General features: G+C 42.8%; 1 protein-coding gene across 1 annotated transcript; it reads right to left on the bottom strand.

Annotated features, from left to right (window-relative positions):
* Nucleotides 1-3,783: 3,783 nt before the first annotated feature.
* Nucleotides 3,784-18,352, bottom strand: LOC129720084 (uncharacterized). Its single transcript, XM_055671498.1, has 2 exons — nt 17,402-18,352; nt 3,784-3,882 (listed from the first exon to the last, which is right to left on the bottom strand). Exons 1-2 carry the CDS (start codon nt 18,350-18,352, stop codon nt 3,784-3,786), a joined length of 1,050 nt encoding a protein of 349 aa, XP_055527473.1.
* Between the last annotated feature and the right edge of the window lie 1,287 nt (nt 18,353-19,639).

Raw genomic sequence — 19,639 nt, 5'->3', positions numbered from 1 at the left:
CTTTATGGGAGGCCCCAGGTGCTCAGCCGGTAAGCCGGCTGCGAAACCACGGGCGTAAGGGTGACGCAACTGAACCTGAACCATTGCTTCGCGGCTCAGCAGCTGCTACACCAAGCAGCCACTGAGTCGTTGTCGGACATCGCCATCATATCGGACCCCTACCGCATCCCTCCCGGAAACGATAACTGGGTTGCGGATTAGTCCAGTATGGCGGCCATATGTACGACGGGCAAGTTCCCGGTTCAGGAGGTTGTCTCAACCTCAGAAGAAGTAGTTGTTAAGGTGAACGGAGTGTTCTACTGCAGTTGCTATGCTCCACCACGTTGGTCTACCGAAAGGTTCACCCTGATGGTCGATCTCCTATCCATGGAGCTAACGGGCCTAACGCCGTTGGTGGTGGCGGGCGACTTCAACGCTTGGGCTGTTGAGTGGGGAAGTCACTTCACGAACCAGAGGGGCCAGATCTTGTTGGAGGCTTTGGCAAAGCTCAACCTAGATCTGGCCAACGTTGGGAACAAAAGTACATTTGGCAGAAATGGCGCGGAGTCGATCATCGACGTGACGTTCTCCAGCCCAGGACTGATCAAGAACTGGAGGGTAGACGATGGCTACACTAATAGCGACCACCAGGCGGTCTGTTATAGTGTAGACAACAACGAGAGGCGGCAAGCGACGAGTAGGGCCAACACTCCGTTCGCCCGCGGGTGGAAGACATCGCATTTTGATGCCGAGGTATTTGAAGAGGCAATTAGACGAGAGCGCGAGGGGGGCAGTCGGCTTCGCCCGACGCCTGACCAACTAGTTGCTATGCTATCTCGGGCGTGCGACGCCTAGGACTCGCCAACCTAGGAATGGGAAGCCACCGGTCTACTGGTGGACTGACGAGATAGCGGACCTTCGCAGTGCGTGCCTCCGTGCGAGACGGAGGATGCAGCGTGCGCGAACAGACGAACAGAGGACAGAGCGCCGCGCAGCATTCAGTTCTGCCAGATCGGCGCTGAAGAGTGCGATTAAGGCCAGCGAGAGGGCCTGTTTCGATAGGCTATGCGCGAGTGCCAATACGAACCCGTGGGGTGACGCCTACAGGATCGTAATGGCCAAGAACAAAGGCGCGCTGGCGCCTGCAGAGCGATCACCAGCGATGCTGGAGCGAATCATCGAGGGAATCTTTCAGCGCCACGAGCCAAGTCCTTGGCCTCCGGTGGTCGAGTCCCACGTCCGAAGTTCCAGTATCTCAGACACAGACCAGAGATGGTCGGCCAACCTGCCGAGCATCCAATCCGTGGGCGACGACAGCGGTGTCGAGGTTCAGGAGAAGGCAAGGGTTACGAATGAGGAACTCATCGTGATCGCCAACTCTCTAAAGGTGAGCAAGGCACCGGGACCGGATGGCATCCCTAATCTGGCAATCCGGCTGGCGATAAAAACGGCCCCCGGGCTGTTTCGAGTAGTCATGCAGAGGTGCCTGGATGACTGCCTCTTTCCGGATGGGTGGAAGCGGCAGAAATTGGTCATACTGCCGAAGGCTGGAAAACCACCAGGTGACCCATCGGCATATAGGCCTATTTGCCTGCTTGACACGACGGGCAAGGTACTTGAGAGGATTATCCTCAACAGACTGGTGAGGTACACAGAGGTCTGGCAAGCAACCAGTTTGGCTTCCGGAAGGGCAGGTCCACGCTGGATGCCATCGCCTCCGTCACCAAGACGGCGGAGATAGCACTCCAGCGCAAGAGAAGGGGAATACGCTATTGCGCAATCGTCACGCTTGACGTGAAGAATGCGTTCAATAGCGCCAGTTGGGACTCCATAGCGCTCGCGCTCAGGAGCATCCACGTACCGGTGTCGTTGTACAAGATTCTGGAAAACTACTTCCAGAATCGAGTACTGGTTTACAACACAGAGGAGGGTCAGAAGTGCGTCCCAATCACCGCCGGGGTTCCGCAAGGTTAAATCCTGGGTCCAGTACTGTGGAACGTCATGTATGACGGGGTGTTGAAACTAAAGTTTCCTGTAGGGGTTGTGATCGTCGGCTTTGCAGACGACATAACGCTAGAGGTTTACGGCGAGTCGATCGAAGAGGTCGAGTTGACGGCTGCGCATTGCATAAGGAAGGTCGAGGACTGGATGCGCTCCAGGAAACTAACGCTCGCGCACCATAAGACGGAGGTCACGGTTGTGAACAAACGTAAATCAGAGCAACAGGCGGTGGTCAGAGTCGGAGACTGTACCATCACCTCGAAGCGATCGTTGAAGCTCTTGGGGGTTATGGTCGACGACAAGCTCACGTTCGGGAGCCACGTCGACTATGCCTGTAAGAGGGCCTCATCGGCTATTGCAGCACTATCTCGTATGATGTCCAATAGCTCAGCGGTCTATGGCAGCAAGCGAAGACTTCTTGCCAGCGTGGTTTCGTCCATACTTAGGTATGGTGGGCCAGTATGGTCCAGAGCGCTAGATACTAACAGCTACCGCGGTAAACTGGAAAGTACCTACAGGCTCATGTGCCTGAGAGTTGTGAGTGCGAATCGTACGGTGTCATACGATGCAATCTGTGTCTTGTCCGGCATGATGCCTATCAGCATCGCCATCAAGGAGGACAGAGAGTGTTTCGACCACCGTGACACAAGGGGCATACGAGGCACCAGAAGGTCATTCTCGATACTCCGTTGGCAGAGGGAATGGTCTAATTCCACCAAGGGCAAATGGACGCACCGACTTATACCGGAGATATTCGGCTGGGTCGGGAGGTGACATGGCGAGGTGAACTTCCACCTGAAACAGATCCTGTCAGGCCATGGTTGCTTCAGGCAATATCTGCACAGGTTCGGGCACGCGGGGTCCCCCATGTGTCCCGAGTGCGTGGAAGAGGAGGAGACTGCAGAGCATGTCTTCTTCGTATGACCCCGTTTCGTAAGAGCGAGGAGCAACATGATGGCTGTGAGCGGGCCTGGCACATCTCCGGACAATCTTGTCCGGAGGATGTGCGACGACCCGGACATCTGGAACGCGGCCTGTGCGGCCGCCTCCCAGATTGTCCTGGAGCTACAACGTGTGTGGCGGGTCAATCACCAACACGCCAGTGGTAGCTAACTACCAGTCTCCAGGTAGTTAGCTAGGAGGTTATAAGAGTAAAGAGGATGCATCACGCACAAAAGCCACTTCCCGACGTAATACTTAACCGTCGTTCCGGGAAGACCAGGGCTGGAGACTGGAGGGGTTTTAGTGGGTCCGGACAGGGATCAGTAGGTGTCTGGGGGAGTGTAACTACCCCAGAATCTCTCCCCTAGTCTCACCCTGAGTTCTCTTCTCAGGTGTCGGTTTGCAGATTTCCCCGCCACCTTTGAAAAAAAAAAAAGAGGACCTTGGCCAGAAAGATGGTCCCCAAGATTTTTCGCCTCTTTTGCAGCATATCCATACCCAGCAAGCGGCAACGGCTTTCGTAAGATGGAAGATCGCTAGTGTTTTGCCAGGGTAAAAATCGCAGGGCGTACCTTACGAACTTCGCTTGATTCTGCTGATCCAGACGTTGTGAAAAGGGGTCCAGACTATAGCTGCTGTTTCAAGTATGGATCGCACTAAACTAAAGTACAGTGAGCGTAAACAATAGGGATCACGGAATTCAGAGGCTAATCGGAAAATGAATCTCAAATTTCTGCTGGCTTTAGTGATAATATAGGCGTAGTGTTCACGAAAGGTCATCTCGGAATCCAACAGTTCCTCAGTTCCAATGCGATAGTCCCAGTGGACAGGTATTCTTTTCCTAGTGAACGATATAATCATTCACTTCTTCACGCTTATGGTTAGAAAGTTTCGCTCACACCAGTCTGCGAAGATATCGATGATCTGCTGCAGCTTTCGGCAATCGTCTAGTGTCTTAACCTGCGAATAAATTTTGAAGTCATCGGCGTAGACTAACCTGCAACTTTGAGAAAACAGCATGACAGACGTCGTTGAAGAATAATGAGAATAGTAATGGCCCTAGGTTGCTTCCTTGGGGGACACCGGAGTAATTGCTGAACGGCGCTGACTCGGAAGTTCCTAGTTTGACTCTCAATTGTCGATTAGTCGAATACGACTCTATCCATTAGGGACATTCGTTGCCACGCCTAGACGGTCCAATTTTACTAAGAGAATCCGATGGTTAACTTTGTCGAATGCTGACTTTAGGTCTGTGTAGACTGTATCGATCTGAGATCCCTGTTCCATTGACTCTAGACACATAGAATTCAGTATCCATCGAAGAAGGGAAGAAGAAATTCCTCCCTTCGGATTCCTTCCGAGTAACCGGTTCCGGTCTGTGTAGACTGTATCGATCTGAGATCCATTGACTCTAGACACATAGAAGTAAACTGCACCAAATTTGTCGCTATCGATCTCCCCGGAAAAAAACCATGTGAGCAAGATCGCGCCAAATGACCTATGGTCGAATATCGACCATTTTTGATTTGAATGAAACTTTGCACACGTATTTGGCTTAGAAAACTAAGCATTTTTCACAGGTGGAGCGATTTTTTACACCCATGAGTTACATTCTCAAAGGGCGTATGCCTTTTGGCATAGGTTTTATTCGAAGCACTGTAGCCCAGAAACCGTTGGTTGTATAGAAAAACTGTCTGAGAATGAGTTGTAGGGAATTAAAAATGCACCATAAAAAATATACACTCCCCCCACAATTATGGATCTCCCACATTTACGGATAACTTTTGTGTCTCATGTTATTTAACTCAGTTAAACTAACGGTTCGAAGGCATATAACATTTTTGCAGAAAAATATGCCATATTTGCTAGCTTTGAACCCAGAAAACATCTTTCTTATTCCTAGATTGATGTGTTTTCTATAAGCGTAAAATATTTTCTTCCAGAATCTATCAAAATATTTGTCGTTTTTGATTCGTTGTTTTGCTTTCGTCTCGATTAGACGCAAATCGTTTATCTCCGTTTGAGTTCGCAAAATAACAATACACGAGTTATCGTACGGGTGTTTTTTTGTCGATTAGTTCTTGTGTTGCGCGATAACAATAGCCTGTTGTATATCGGCAGAAACATCTGCGCACTGGTAGGGGCAGGCTACCCCGCCAGTGATTTGATACGCAGCTGATATATCAGCAAGAATAATTCTCCCGCACCGCTGTTACCCCGCTAGCAGCACGGACCACCATACGATCGAGCGAGTGGAAGTCAACTACAAGTGGCATCTACAAGGTCGCGTGTAAGATACGGCCACTGTGTCACAACACGAAGCTGGATCGTCATTGTTTGTTCTGCGGAGACACTCGATTAATCCAACTATCAGCCGTGAGGTCGTGGCTTAGACATTCGGTGAAGTATTACATTTAGAATTTTTACTATAATTATCAATATTATTACTATGTTATAATATTATTATTATTATTATTATTAATATTATTATTATTGTTATTATTATTATTATTACTACAATAATTATTATTATTATTATTACTATTGTTATTAGTATTAGTATTACTGTCTTTTTTTTTATTTGATCCATTGTAGATTGAAAAATTGTTTTTAAAATTTAATATCAACTACTTGAATCCCCCCCCCCCCCATATTCGAATATTTATCGTTTGTGTGCGGTAGAGCGTAACGCTCCCGCAAAATGGACGACATGCAGGTGCAACTTTTCCTGGAGGTGGAAACAAACGGGGAAGCAATTGAAATTTCTCCCATCAGCTCACCCCTACCTTCCCCTGTGCCCTCCCCTTTGCCAAGTCCTGTACCAAGAGTACCGGAAGTACGGGTAAAAGCTTACCCAGATGCCGCTGGCGGTCCCTACGTTGTTTTTTTCCGGCCCATAAAGAAGCCATTGAATATTATTCAAATTGGCAAAGATCTGGCAAAACATTTTTCGGCCGTAACCGAGATTACGAAGGTGAGGCCAAACAAACTGCGAGTTGTCGTGAGTAGCTTGAAGCAAGCAAACGAAATTCCTGGCTACGAGCTCTTCACGAGAGAGTATCGCGTGTACATCCCTGCCAAGGATGTAGAAATCGACGGTGTGGTTACCGAGGGGAATCTCACTGTCGATGACATTTTGCGTCATGGAGTTGGCTGTTTTAAAAACCCCTTGATGCAAAGTGTAAAGATACTGGATTGCAAGCAATTGCATTCAGTATCCATCGAAGAAGGGAAGAAGAAATTCCTCCCTTCGGATTCCTTCCGAGTAACATTCGCCGGATCCGCGCTGCCGAACTACGTCCGATTGGACAGGGTTCGTCTACCTGTACGCATGTTCGTACCGCGGGTCATGCATTGCCAAAACTGTAAGCAGTTAGGTCACACAGCCACCTACTGCTTCAACAAGGCACGCTGTAGCATGTGCGGAGGCAATCATGCTGAGAACGCTTGCAGTGGGGATACTGAAAAGTGTCTTTATTGCGAGGGAACTCGGCATGACCTTCCGGCATGTCCCGCGTACAAACAGCGCGAGGAAAAATCAAGCGTTCCTTTAAGGAACGATCAAAGCGCTCTTTTGCAGAAATGCTTAAGAGGGCTGAGCCACCCTTGACAGGAAACATCTTTTCCTTCTTGCCAACTGATGAGGGTACATCTGACGATCCCGTCGAAGGGTGTTCTTATGCCTTGCCAGAGGGATCTAGGAAGAGGAGAATGCTCAACTCTCCTAATCTTTCTCGCAAAGGTCGTAAGATAACCCCTAGTGGAATGACCAATAAGACAACACAAAAAGGAAGCGGTGAAGAAAAACCGAAGCAAGTACCCCCCGGTTTTAATTTCAAATCAAACCAGGAGTACCCACCGCTTCCTGGGGCACCAAAAACCCCTCTTGCACCCATTTCTCGATCAGAAGATAAAAAAGAAACAGGGTTCATAAAATTTTCTGATATTGTGGACTGGATATTTAAAACATTCAACATACCAGATCCCCTACAAAATATTTTTCTTGCCCTTCTTCCTACAGTGAAAACCTTTTTGAAGCAACTAGCAGCAACTTGGCCCCTCATTTCAGCTATTATATCTTTCGATGACTAATACGGCGAAAAAGGTTAGGAATTTTTTCACTGTATTACAGTGGAATTGCAGAAGTATCATCCCAAAATTCGATTTATTTTCTCATTTGATGAATACATACAATTGTGACGCATTCGCGCTCTGTGAAACCTTTCTCAATTCGAACGATCAACTCAATTTCCACGATTTTAACATTATTCGTCGAGATCGAGACTCACACGGTGGAGGGGTACTTTTAGGGATCAAAAAGTGCTATTCTTTTTTCAGAATCGACCTCGAATATTGAAGTTGTTGCCATTCAAACGAATTTGAATGGAAAAGACCTTTGCCTTGTTTCGTTATATATTCCCCCATCCGCGCGGATTGAACAGAAGCAACTCCTTGATATAGCAGAATTGCTTCCCGCACATTTTATGATTTTGGGAGATTTTAACTCTCACTGTTCGCTATGGGGGTCGCTGTACGACGACAACTGATCTTCTTTAATTTGTAACTTGATTGACGACTTCAATATGACACTTTTGAATACTGGGGAAGCGACACGTGTCCTCCTCCAGCACGTGAAAGCGTGCTTGACCTATCCCTCTGCTCGACATCACTAGCGTTAGATTGCCAGTGGAAAGTAATCAACGATCCCCACGGTAGTGATCATCTTCCAATCGTTATATCAATTGCTAATGGTTAAACTCCCCCGAACCCAATCAATATTTCCTACGACCTTACACGTAATATTGATTGGAAGCGTTATGAGTCTATTATAGCGGAATCTATCGAGACTCACAAGGAACTTCCTCCGGAGGAAGAATACGCGTTCTTAGCTGGCTTGATAATCGACGCCGCGACTCAAGCTCAGACGAAACCGATACCCGGGGTAACGATTAGACAGCGCCCTCCCAACAAATGGTGGGACAAAGAGTGCTCTGAGCTGTACGTGCGAAGGTCCGCGGCGTATAAAGACTACCGGGAGTACGGCACTGTCAACCTGCTTCGAAAGTACGAGGCACTGGGCAGGCAGATGAAGAGTTTGGTAAAGGCGAAAAAACGCGGGTACTGGCGGCGGTTCGTAAACGCGTTGTCGAGGGAAACAGCGATGAGCACTCTTTGGGATACCGCCAGGCGCATGCGGAACCGTGACGTTTCGAATGAGAGTGAGGAGTATTCAGATCGCTGGATACTCGATTTTGCCAAAAAGGTCTGTCCGGACTCTGTACCGGAACAGAAAACCTTTCGCGACGCGTTTATAGTAACTACGGAAGAGCCTCCATTTTCGATGTTGGAATTTTCAATGGCTCTCCTGTCGTGCAACAATAAGGCTCCAGGGTTAGATAGAATAAAATTCAACCTGTTGAAGAATCTACCCGACTCTGCAAAAAGACGCTTGTTGAATTTGTTCAACAAGTTTCTTGAGCTAAATATTGTTCCGCATGACTGGAGGGAGGTAAAAGTCATTGCTATTGGGAAACCCGGGAAACCTGCCTCTGATCACAATTCATATAGGCCGATTGCGATGCTCTCTTGCCTTCGGAAATTAATGGAGAAAATGATCCTCTTACGGTTAGACAAATGGGTCGAAACAAACGGTTTACTTTCAGATACTCAATTTGGCTTTCGCCGGGGCAAAGGGACGAACGATTGCCTTGCGTTGCTTTCTACTGAAATTCAACTAGCCTTTGCTCGGAAAGAGCAAATGGCTTCTGCGTTCTTGGATATTAAGGGGGCTTTTGACTCTGTCTCTGTAGAAGTTTTAAGCGCGAAACTTCATTCGCAGGGACTTTCACCAAATTTGAATAACTTTTTGCTCAACTTGTTGTCAGAAAAGCATATGTATTTCTCACATGGCGATTCGACAACTTCCCGAATTAGTTACATGGGCCTTCCCCAGGGCTCATGTTTAAGTCCTCTCTTATATAATTTTTACGTCAATGACATCGATGAATGTCTTGCAAATTCATGCACGCTAAGGCAACTTGCAGACGATAGCGTTGTATCCATTACTGGTAGCGAGGCTAGCGATCTGCAAGGACCATTGCAAGATACCTTAAACAATTTGTCTGAATGGGCTCTTAAGCTGGGTATCGAATTCTCTCCGGAGAAAACTGAGTTGGTCGTTTTTTCTAGGAAACATAACTCAGCTCAGCTGCAGCTCGTACTAACGGGTAAAACGATCTCTCAGGTTTTAGTCGCTAAATATCTCGGGGTCTGGTTCGACTCTAAATGCACCTTGGCTTGTCATATTAGGTATCTGACACGAAAATGCCAACAGAGGATTAATTTTCTTCGTACGATTACCGGAACCTGGTGGGGAGCCCATCCAGGAGACCTTCTGAGGTTATACCAAACAACAATACTGTCAGTTCTTGAGTACGGTTGTTTCTGCTTTCGCTCCGCTGCGAACACGCATATTTTGAAACTAGAAAGAATACAATATCGTTGTTTGCGTATTGCCTTGGGGTGCATGCAGTCGACCCATACGATGAGTCTTGAAGTGTTAGCGGGTATTCTTCCGTTGAAACATCGTTTTTGGAATCTCTCTTACCGGTTGCTAATTCGATGCACAGTTATGAACCCATTAGTAATTGAAAATTTCGAGAGGTTGGTCGACCTTCAATCTCAATCCAGGTTTATGACTTTATATTTTGACTATATGGCTCAAGATATTAATCCTTCTTCATACGATTCCTCCAATGTCGCACTTTTAGATACTTCTAATAATGCTATATTCTTCGACACCACCATGAAACAAGACATTTCTGGTATCCCGGATCAATTGCGACCCCAAGAGATCCCTAAGATTTTTTCCAATAAGTTTAAACATGTTAGTTATGATAAAAGGTTTTACACTGACGGATCTAATCTAGATGAGTCCACTGGCTTCGGTGTTTTCCACGAAAATTTTACCGCCTCCTACAAACTCGATGCTCATGCTTCCGTGTACGTCGCAGAACTTGCTGCTATTCAGTACTCTCTTGGAATCATCGAAACCCTACCCTTAGACCACTACTTCATCTTCACAGATAGTCTCAGTGCCATTGAGGCTCTGCGATCGATGAAGCCTGTGAAGCACACCCCGTATTTCTTGGGGAAAATACGGCGGTTTTTAAGTGCTTTAACAGATAAAAATTACCGGGTTACCTTAGCGTGGGTCCCTTCTCATTGCTCGATTCCGGGTAATGAAAAGGCTGACTCTTTAGCTAAGGTGGGTGCTATTGATGGCGATATTTATGAAAGACCAATTGCTTATGATGAATTTTATAGCATTTTGCGTCAGAGAACACTCAACAGTTGGCAATCATCATGGAACTCAGATGAACTGGGACGGTGGCTACATTCCATTTTTCCTAAGGTATCGACGAAAGCATGGTTCAAGGGGTTGGATGTAGGTCGGGACTTCATTCGCGTGATGTCCACACTTATGTCCAATCACTACACGTTAAACACGCATCTCTTTCGTATAGGGCTTGTAGACAGTAATCACTGCGTTTGTGGCGATGGCTACCATGACATCGAGCATGTTGTTTGGTCGTGTGCCGAATTCTGTGATGTTAGGCCCGAGCTTATAGATTCCCTCCGGGCCCGAGGAAAACAACCGAACGTACCCGTTAGAGACATTCTGGGAAGCGGTGATCTCCAGTACATGACACAACTGTACTGTTATTTGAAAAAGACTGACATTAAAATTTAATATTCTTTTGTCTATTTGTCAGAATACCCGTATACGACGCTGGAGACACGAACACGAAGAGCCTAAATCTATGTTTAAAAAACAAAAGAGAACACCAGTCGAAACACAAATAGATCGTAAATCTTAATTAGTTTTAAGCAAGAATTGTGTCCCTCCTCTCACCTTAAATCCCCACTAGCTCGTAGTCGGCCGCGAGAATAAATAAAAGGCCTCCCTCTTTTCCCTGCTAACGTAGAATTAATACGAATTGTACTTGGCTCAGTAAAACAGAAAATGTATCGTGCCGTGTCAAATAAACTAATTTTAAACCTTAATTTGTCGTTTTTCTCAATCAGCGTAAGTAGCATGCTTATCATTCATAAGGTTCATATGTGATATAATCGCTAATTCTCGTGCAAAAAATAACTCATACACAAAGATCAAGGTAAGTTCTGCACGAATTATCAAAATATTGATGGTTGATAACGATTGTTCTGTAAAAACTAGTTATTTTCTAAGTTTTCCATAATAGGGACCGAGACAAGATAGTTCTCTATAAATATGGATCACTCCGATTCAAATGTGATTTTCACCAATTAAAACACCCTCTCAATTTCTATTGAGCTCTAAACGGAAGCTAAACAGTGCTGAGCCTTTGAAAAATATTATTTTCAAGGCGCGAGGTAAAGGAAAGCTACGTAAAGCGGAAAACTGTTATGATGTACCGTATACAATGGTTCATTGCTACCTTCGGGAGCGACAGACCTGTACTCTCGATCTAACTGCAACCTCAAAAGCCACATAAAATGTGGCCAGGCCATGCGGGATCTTTAATACGATTTGAAATATGTTATTTCTTCAAATTACACAATTTGAATAAGGTTTATTGAATGAATTCGTTGCCAAAAGCTGTTTTCATTATGCTGATCCATAACATGATGCGAATTGTCTCATAATTAGAACCGCTCTCAAAAGTGATCCATAATTGTGTATTTGGTGAGTTATGAAATAAATATATTTTCTGAGAAACATTCACAAAACATGGAAAGAAATATTCAATGAAGTGAAAGATTACATATTTCTGTGACTGAAAACATTTTTAGATTACTTATAAACAATAAAATTGGTCAGAAATGATTTTTTTAATTTATACATCTTCTTAAGTGAGCCATAATCGTGGGGGACTGTACAATTCATTCTTTGACCACAAAACGATTGGATAAATAACTCAAACGCTATACCTTAGCCTACCTACACGTTACCCCTTGCCGAATGTTCTATGAAAAAATATGTTTGTCGTGCAACACTACCTACTTGTTTACTAATAATAACTGTTTGTAAAGTACGCAACCAATAACTACTGGGTTACCTATAATATCTGTTTTCGTATATAAATACGATTGCACTACTCCAGATGTGTTAGTAACAGTTTGCATTTTGTGAAGATGAATAAAGTAAAAATGGAATACACCAAACCCAAATGCTGTAAACCCTTTCTTGATCATCGGTGCTCATCAAGCTTACGCAAATTAAACGAAAACGTTATTGCAAAATTAAAAATATTGAACAGTCAAGCTCATTTTAATACGTCTTTATCAATTTGTGATTCGTGTAGGTATTTATTTATTTATTCATTTTCGTCAAGCAAATGTAGACTGCAGTTATAATAATACAATGTTTTCTTTTATTCTATACATTATTTCCAGTTGTTAGGCGTTTTTTTATTTGATTTCTGCCCATAGTGATGTCGATATTTTCGCAGTACTGATTATAGTGACGCATCATGCGATTTAATGGGCCATTTTTTTAGTAGTTAGTTCTGTGAGGGTTTCCGAAAATATTTTACGATTTCTTAATTGACGACTGGGTGCATAAAAATTTAGTTGCGATAATAATTTAGAAGATTGCACGCGTTGAAAAATAATGTCATTGATAAAATAAAGCGTTGAAAGTTCGCGGCGTTCTTTAAGTGCTTGTATGTCTATAAGCATGCAGCGTGCTTCATATGATGGTAAGGAAAATGCTGTCCAATTTAGCTTACGAAGCGCGTACAAAAGAAATTGTTTTTGGACAGATTCAATGCGTTCTTCATGTGTTACAATATAGGGATTCCATACAATGCTACAGTATTCCAGAATTGGTCGGACGTATGTAATATATAATATTTTGATTGTATATGGGTCTTGAAAATTGTGGCCGAAGCGTTTTATAAAGCCCAGCATACTATTTGCTTTGTTGATAATTGTATTATAATGTTCTATGAATGTAAGTTCGGAGTCTAAGATTACGCCTAGGTCCCTTACGATTTTGCATTTTTCTACTGGTTGGTTTCCTAAGAAAATGTTTGTAGGTGGTGTTACTGTTTTTCTGCTGAATGCTATTGAATAACATTTTTAGATGTTGAGTTGCAATAGACTTTTGTTGCACCAAGTGTAGAATACATTAATTTCATTCTGGAATATTTCGAAGTCTTCTGCATTGATTATTTCTATAAAGAGCTTCATGTCGTCAGCATATATAAGCACACGTATTGATTTGAGAAGAAAGGAAATGTCATTCACAAAATCATGGATACGGTACGAACTTTCCTTGCTTTCCTGCATGATCAGCCAATAACGGAATGCATTCGAGGAATCACCAAAATTAGTGCATCGGTGATGCTGGCAGCTGAAGGACTACCAACTGACTTAAACCTGCTACGTGAAATTTTCCTGGACGTACATGAAGAACTGGGAATATCACGCGATGACGCTTTAGCAGACCTGCAGTCTCATCGGACATCGTTATCCAGTGAACGAACACACCGCCTACAACAACTAAGAGAAAGCACCGACAAATTTTACAAACCGAGTTTTCGGAAATAACGACCCCTTTCGATGAGAAAGAAGAAGACTTACAGGTAACACTCACCAACCCTCAAACATCGTCAACCACCATATCCCCAAAAATTTCTTCACCAACACAAAATGCGACTGAAATTTTGGTTTATTGTCAAAATTTCAATCGCATGAAAGCCCCAGCCAAAATGAAACAAATTTACAACAATCTTTTAGGCTCATCCTTTTCAGTCATATTGGCGACTGAAACAAACTGGGATGAAAGTGTCAAAAGTGAAGAAATTTTTGGAAATATGTTTAATGTATTCAGGAATGACAGGAATCTTCAAGAATCCGAAAAGAAGTCAGGCGGAGGAGTCCTCATAGCGGTCTCTGTGAATTTTAATTCAGAAACTGTTGCTGCACCTAAATTCAAAGAATTCGAGCACATTTGGATAAAATCGCACATAGCAGGTGAAACACACGTATTCGCCTCTGTGTACTTTCCTCCACATAACGCTAATAAAATTACGTATGTAAAGTTTTTTAATTGCGCAGAAAAAATTTTATCTGAACTACCTCCAGAAGTGAAAGTTCACATCTATGGGGACTCCAATCAAAACACCGCTGACTTCATCTTGGACCCTGAAAACGAAAGCATCCTACTCCCAGTCGTTGGAGATAAAGATCAAGGTAAGTTCTGCACGAATTATCAAAATATTGATGGTTGATAACGATTGTTCTGTAAAAACTAGTTATTTTCTAAGTTTTCCATAATAGGGACCGAGACAAGATAGTTCTCTATAAATATGGATCACTCCGATTCAAATGTGATTTTCACCAATTAAAACACCCTCTCAATTTCTATTGAGCTCTAAACGGAAGCTAAACAGTGCTGAGCCTTTGAAAAATATTATTTTCAAGGCGCGAGGTAAAGGAAAGCTACGTAAAGCGGAAAACTGTTATGATGTACCGTATACAATGGTTCATTGCTACCTTCGGGAGCGACAGACCTGTACTCTCGATCTAACTGCAACCTCAAAAGCCACATAAAATGTGGCCAGGCCATGCGGGATCTTTAATACGATTTGAAATATGTTATTTCTTCAAATTACACAATTTGAATAAGGTTTATTGAATGAATTCGTTGCCAAAAGCTGTTTTCATTATGCTGATCCATAACATGATGCGAATTGTCTCATAATTAGAACCGCTCTCAAAAGTGATCCATAATTGTGTATTTGGTGAGTTATGAAATAAATATATTTTCTGAGAAACATTCACAAAACATCTTCAAGAATCCGAAAAGAAGTCAGGCGGAGGAGTCCTCATAGCGGTCTCTGTGAATTTTAATTCAGAAACTGTTGCTGCACCTAAATTCAAAGAATTCGAGCACATTTGGATAAAATCGCACATAGCAGGTGAAACACACGTATTCGCCTCTGTGTACTTTCCTCCACATAACGCTAATAAAATTACGTATGTAAAGTTTTTTAATTGCGCAGAAAAAATTTTATCTGAACTACCTCCAGAAGTGAAAGTTCACATCTATGGGGACTCCAATCAAAACACCGCTGACTTCATCTTGGACCCTGAAAACGAAAGCATCCTACTCCCAGTCGTTGGAGATAACATCACTTTGCACTTCATGTTTGACGAAATTGCTAAACTAGGTTTGAACCAGATTAACCATGTAAGAAACCGTGAAAATTGCTATTTGGACCTACTCTTAACGAATATCCATGAAGATTTCTGTGTGATCGAATCAGTTAACCCACTGTGGAAAAACGAAAATTTTTCACACAGCAATTGAATATTCTTTATTTCTACATGAATATCAAAGACCCAACGACTGTGAGTATGAGGAAGTCTTTGATTTCAAACTCGCGAACTATGCAAATATTAAAAACAAATTAAACTGTGTCAATTGGCAACAAATTTTTAGAGATGAAGGAAATGTCGAATCATCTGTTAGCGTCTTTTACAAAATTCTGTACAACATCATTTCTCAAAAGATTCCATTGAAGAAAAAACGACGCCACGCTAACACTTAACATCCAGTCTGGTTTAACAAACAAATAAAAAATTTAAAAAACCGCAAACAAAAAGCCCACAAAATTTTCAAAAAACACAATAGCAGTGAAAATCTAGCAATTTACTTGGAAATATGTGATCAACTGAACTTTGCAATCAGTGATGCATTTGAAGAATTCAATGCAAAAACTGAACTAGAAATTAAGTCTTGTCCAAAGAACTTCTTCAATTACGTCAAAACAAAACTAAAATCAGACAATATTCCATCAATAATGCAACTCGATGAACATGTTGGTGATAACTCGGAGAAAAATTGCAATCTCTTTGCAAAATTTTTCCAGGAAATCTATACCACATTTTCCGAAGAAAATCGCGACCGCGATTATTTTGCATTTTATCCAGAATATCCAAGAAACATTGGTGTCAACCAACTTCAGGTACAGGATGTTTTGCAGGGTCTGAGAAATTTAGACCCTTCCAAAGGACCTGGACCTGACGGAATACCTCCAGCACTCATGAAAAATCTTTCGAAGGAACTTACATCTCCTTTGTTCTGGCTGTTCAATATGTCGTTGGAAACTGGAGTCTTCCCAAATATATGGAAAAGCTCATTTTTAGTGCCTATTTTCAAATCTGGGCGTAAATCTGACATACGTAATTATCGTGGAATCGCTATTATCTCTTGCATTAAACTGCAAAAAATTGGAATTGAGTCTGGTCTCCTGAAGTGGCTTGAATCATATTTAACAAACAGGCAACAAATAATAAAATTTAATGGAAAAAAGTCAAATCCCATTCAAGTTACTTCAGGTGTTTCCCAAGGCTCCCACTTAGGACCACTTCTTTTTATTTTGTACTTAAACGACATTTCCTTCATCCTCAAAAATATTAAAGTTCTAATATATGCCGACGACATGAAGCTGTTTTTGGAAATAAAAAGTCAAGAAGACATCAATGTATTTCAGAATGAAATCCACACATTTTACATCTGGTGTAATAAAAGCCTACTTGAATTAAATGTAAAAAAATGCAATGTAATATCCTTTAGCAGAAAACTAACAACGCCCAAAATTGTAATTGCATTAGGGGATCAGAATGTGAAGAAATGTGATAAAGTTAGGGATTTAGGAATAATCTTAGATTCTAAACTTAATTTCATCGACCACTATAACACTATCATACACAAGGCAAACAACATGTTAGGGTTCATCAAACGCTTCTGCTACAATTTTCAAGACCCGTACACTATCAAAACTTTGTATATTGCCTATGTGAGGTCAATACTGGAATTGATTCAAAATGACTCTCTGCATCTTTTAAAATCATTAGAATACAAATATTTAGAATGTTTGAATTATAATTTTCATAAGAAAATTAATCTACCATAAAAAAATTATTTTTCATTTCTCTATCCTGGACTTTTTTTAAAGTTGCGTATTAACGTCTAGTTTCTTTAAAAAAAAATTAAAAAAAAAATTAAAAAAAAAATTCACCTCTTTTTTTTAAATTGAAATTTAATGTTTATTTTTAATTTTTTTTGGCCAAAAAAAAATTTTTTTTGTACAGTGTATATTTTTTTTATTATGCATTTTCGATTCGCTACAACTCATTCTCAGACAGTTTTTCTATACAACCAACGGTTTCTGGGCTACAATGCTTCGAATAAAACCTATGCCAAAAGGCATACGCCCTTTTAGAATGTAACTCATGGGTGTAAAAAATCTCTCCACCTGTGAAAAATTGTCAGTTTGCTAAGCCAAATACGTGTGCAAAGTTTCATTCAAATCAAAAATGGTCGATTAAATTTTCGCGTATTTCCAGGCGATTTGAAATGATTTTGCTCATGTTGGTCTTGGGAAATATATGATTTTGGTGACCGAAACAATTCATCGCCAACAAGGATCTCAAACAGTTTGGATCCTGCACTTAGCGAAGTCACACCACGGTAGTTTGATACATCACGCTTATCTCCCTTTTTAATCGCCGGAAACATAATGGATTTTCTCCACTTCTCCGGAAATTCCGCCTGTGCAAGCGACTTATTGAAAATGGAACGCAGCGGACCGCAGATGGCCCGGGCGCATTTGATAAGAACTATCGCAGGAATTCCATCCGGTCCGGATCTGGTTGATGATTTCAGTTTTCTGACACCATTCATGACATCCTCGTCTGAGAACTCACTGATATTCATACTTAGAGCTCCTCTTGGTACGTCTCTAATGGCCAAATCAGTCTGATCCTGACTTACTGTCGTTTCATCGAATGCTCTGGAGGATTGTTTAGCGAATAGGTTGCATATGCCGTCTGCGTCTGTCGAATTTTCATCTCCCAAAAACATGCTTGACGGTAAACCTGCTTCTTTCCGCTTATCGCTTACAAATGTCCAAAAGCGCTTGGGAAACTTTTTCAGTGCATCCTGCTTTCGTGTTACATAACGAGCATATAGCCCGCGGTAAAACCTTGTTTTCGTGACCTGGTTACGATTGTTTGAAAACTTTCTAAGAGCGTTGGCGCGTTTACGTTTCAGGTATCTAAGATAGTTATTAGACCAGGGCGTGTTTGGGCGCGGGCGACAGACGGGAATATGCTCTGTAAAAAGTTGCGTGAGAGTGGTAGTGAAGCACTGAACTGCTTCATCGATGTCATGCATGTTGTACAACGTTGCCCAGTCAACAGTTAAAAGTGCTTCGTTCAGCTGCGCGTAGTCCGCTCTCGAAAAATCCAGCCGTCTGTGATCGTTAACTTCTGTGAAAACCGTACGGGGCAGGCATTCCAAAGTCGCTAGAATTGGAGAGTGCAATGGATCAACTGGTACTAGAGCTTCATGTGTTTCAACGAGAGTACACATTGGTAACAAATCTTCGCTCACGAACAGTAACTCAAGCGTACGGTTTGAACAGTTTCTCGCTACGTTCAGCTGTTTTAGATTTAGCACAGATATGCTGTCATTAAAGGTAATGCTAGGCTTACCACAATAGATCAAACAATGGTCGCAGTGGTTCAGTCTTCTACAAGGGAGAAGGTAATGCTAGGAGAAGTCGATTCAGAGGGTTCGGAGTAAGCGTAACCTGTGCCTGTGGTACGCCAGCATAGATCAGGCAAATTGAAATCGCCAAACAAAAGATGATCTGTACGGAGATCGTTCGTCGTGACAACATTAGATATGGAGGCAGTAACATTCTCCATGATCGAAGTACTTCTGGACTGGTCCGGGGGTATTACACCCAAACAGATTATTCTGTCATTACATTCGATGTTTACCCACAACTGTTCGAGGTCGAAGTCGGCCAAATTTGCGCACAAAGTAAAACTACGCGTATTTTTAGTGCTTAAAGTACACCGCCTCCTCGGGATTTCCCGTTGCGCCTGGGTCTCGGTCTTTGCAATACACGGTATATTCTTGTCCACATAGTTGAGAGGAGTTGATGGTGTCGTTAAGCCACGTTTCTGTAAATATAACGACGTCGTATTCCTGGTCCGATTTAGCGACAAACAGGTCATCTATCTTCCTTCTTAAGCCTCTCACGTTCTGGTAAAAAAATACTCAGCGGCTCGCCTGGTGCCGGACGGGCTGCAGCTTGAATTATCTTCTCCGGTAGCTAATCGTTGGGTTGAACGTCGTTTAAGAAGAGCTGGAAAAGTTGAACTGAGAACGGGTGCAGTATCTTTTTTTGTTTCGGGTGGACATATACTGGTAAATAATTTACCTGGACCAGCCGGGTTATCGAGCTGGGTATTAACATCCCTCGTTGATGACGAGCTCTAACTGTGAATTGATTGCTAGCTCGAGAAATCGATCCTTTGCTTCGCTCTCGCAAGACGCTTCTGATAAATTGGACAGTCGTTGCTCCATGCAGCATGCGCAATGTCGCGCAGTTCGTCGCTAATACAGACACGTTTTGCATTCTCTGGTTGGCAGTTGACACACTTTTCAAATTCTGCATCACAGTCCATCGCCATATGATTACCAGCACATTTCGGACAGCAAGCTGGTTTCGTACAAACCGCTGCCTTGTGTCGAAACTCCGAGAAGATGAAGCAACGGAGGGCATCAGTTGCATCAACTATTCTACATCGTTCCCAGCCAAGGTTGACACGCTGAAGCTTCATGAGTATCTTAAAACCACAGGCATCT

The sequence above is a fragment of the Wyeomyia smithii genome, chromosome 2, assembly GCF_029784165.1.
Source record: "Wyeomyia smithii strain HCP4-BCI-WySm-NY-G18 chromosome 2, ASM2978416v1, whole genome shotgun sequence".
Classification (NCBI taxonomy): Eukaryota; Metazoa; Arthropoda; class Insecta; order Diptera; family Culicidae; genus Wyeomyia; species Wyeomyia smithii.
Note: the sequence above shows the minus strand (reverse complement) of the source record. Positions and strands in the feature narration are given on the sequence as shown.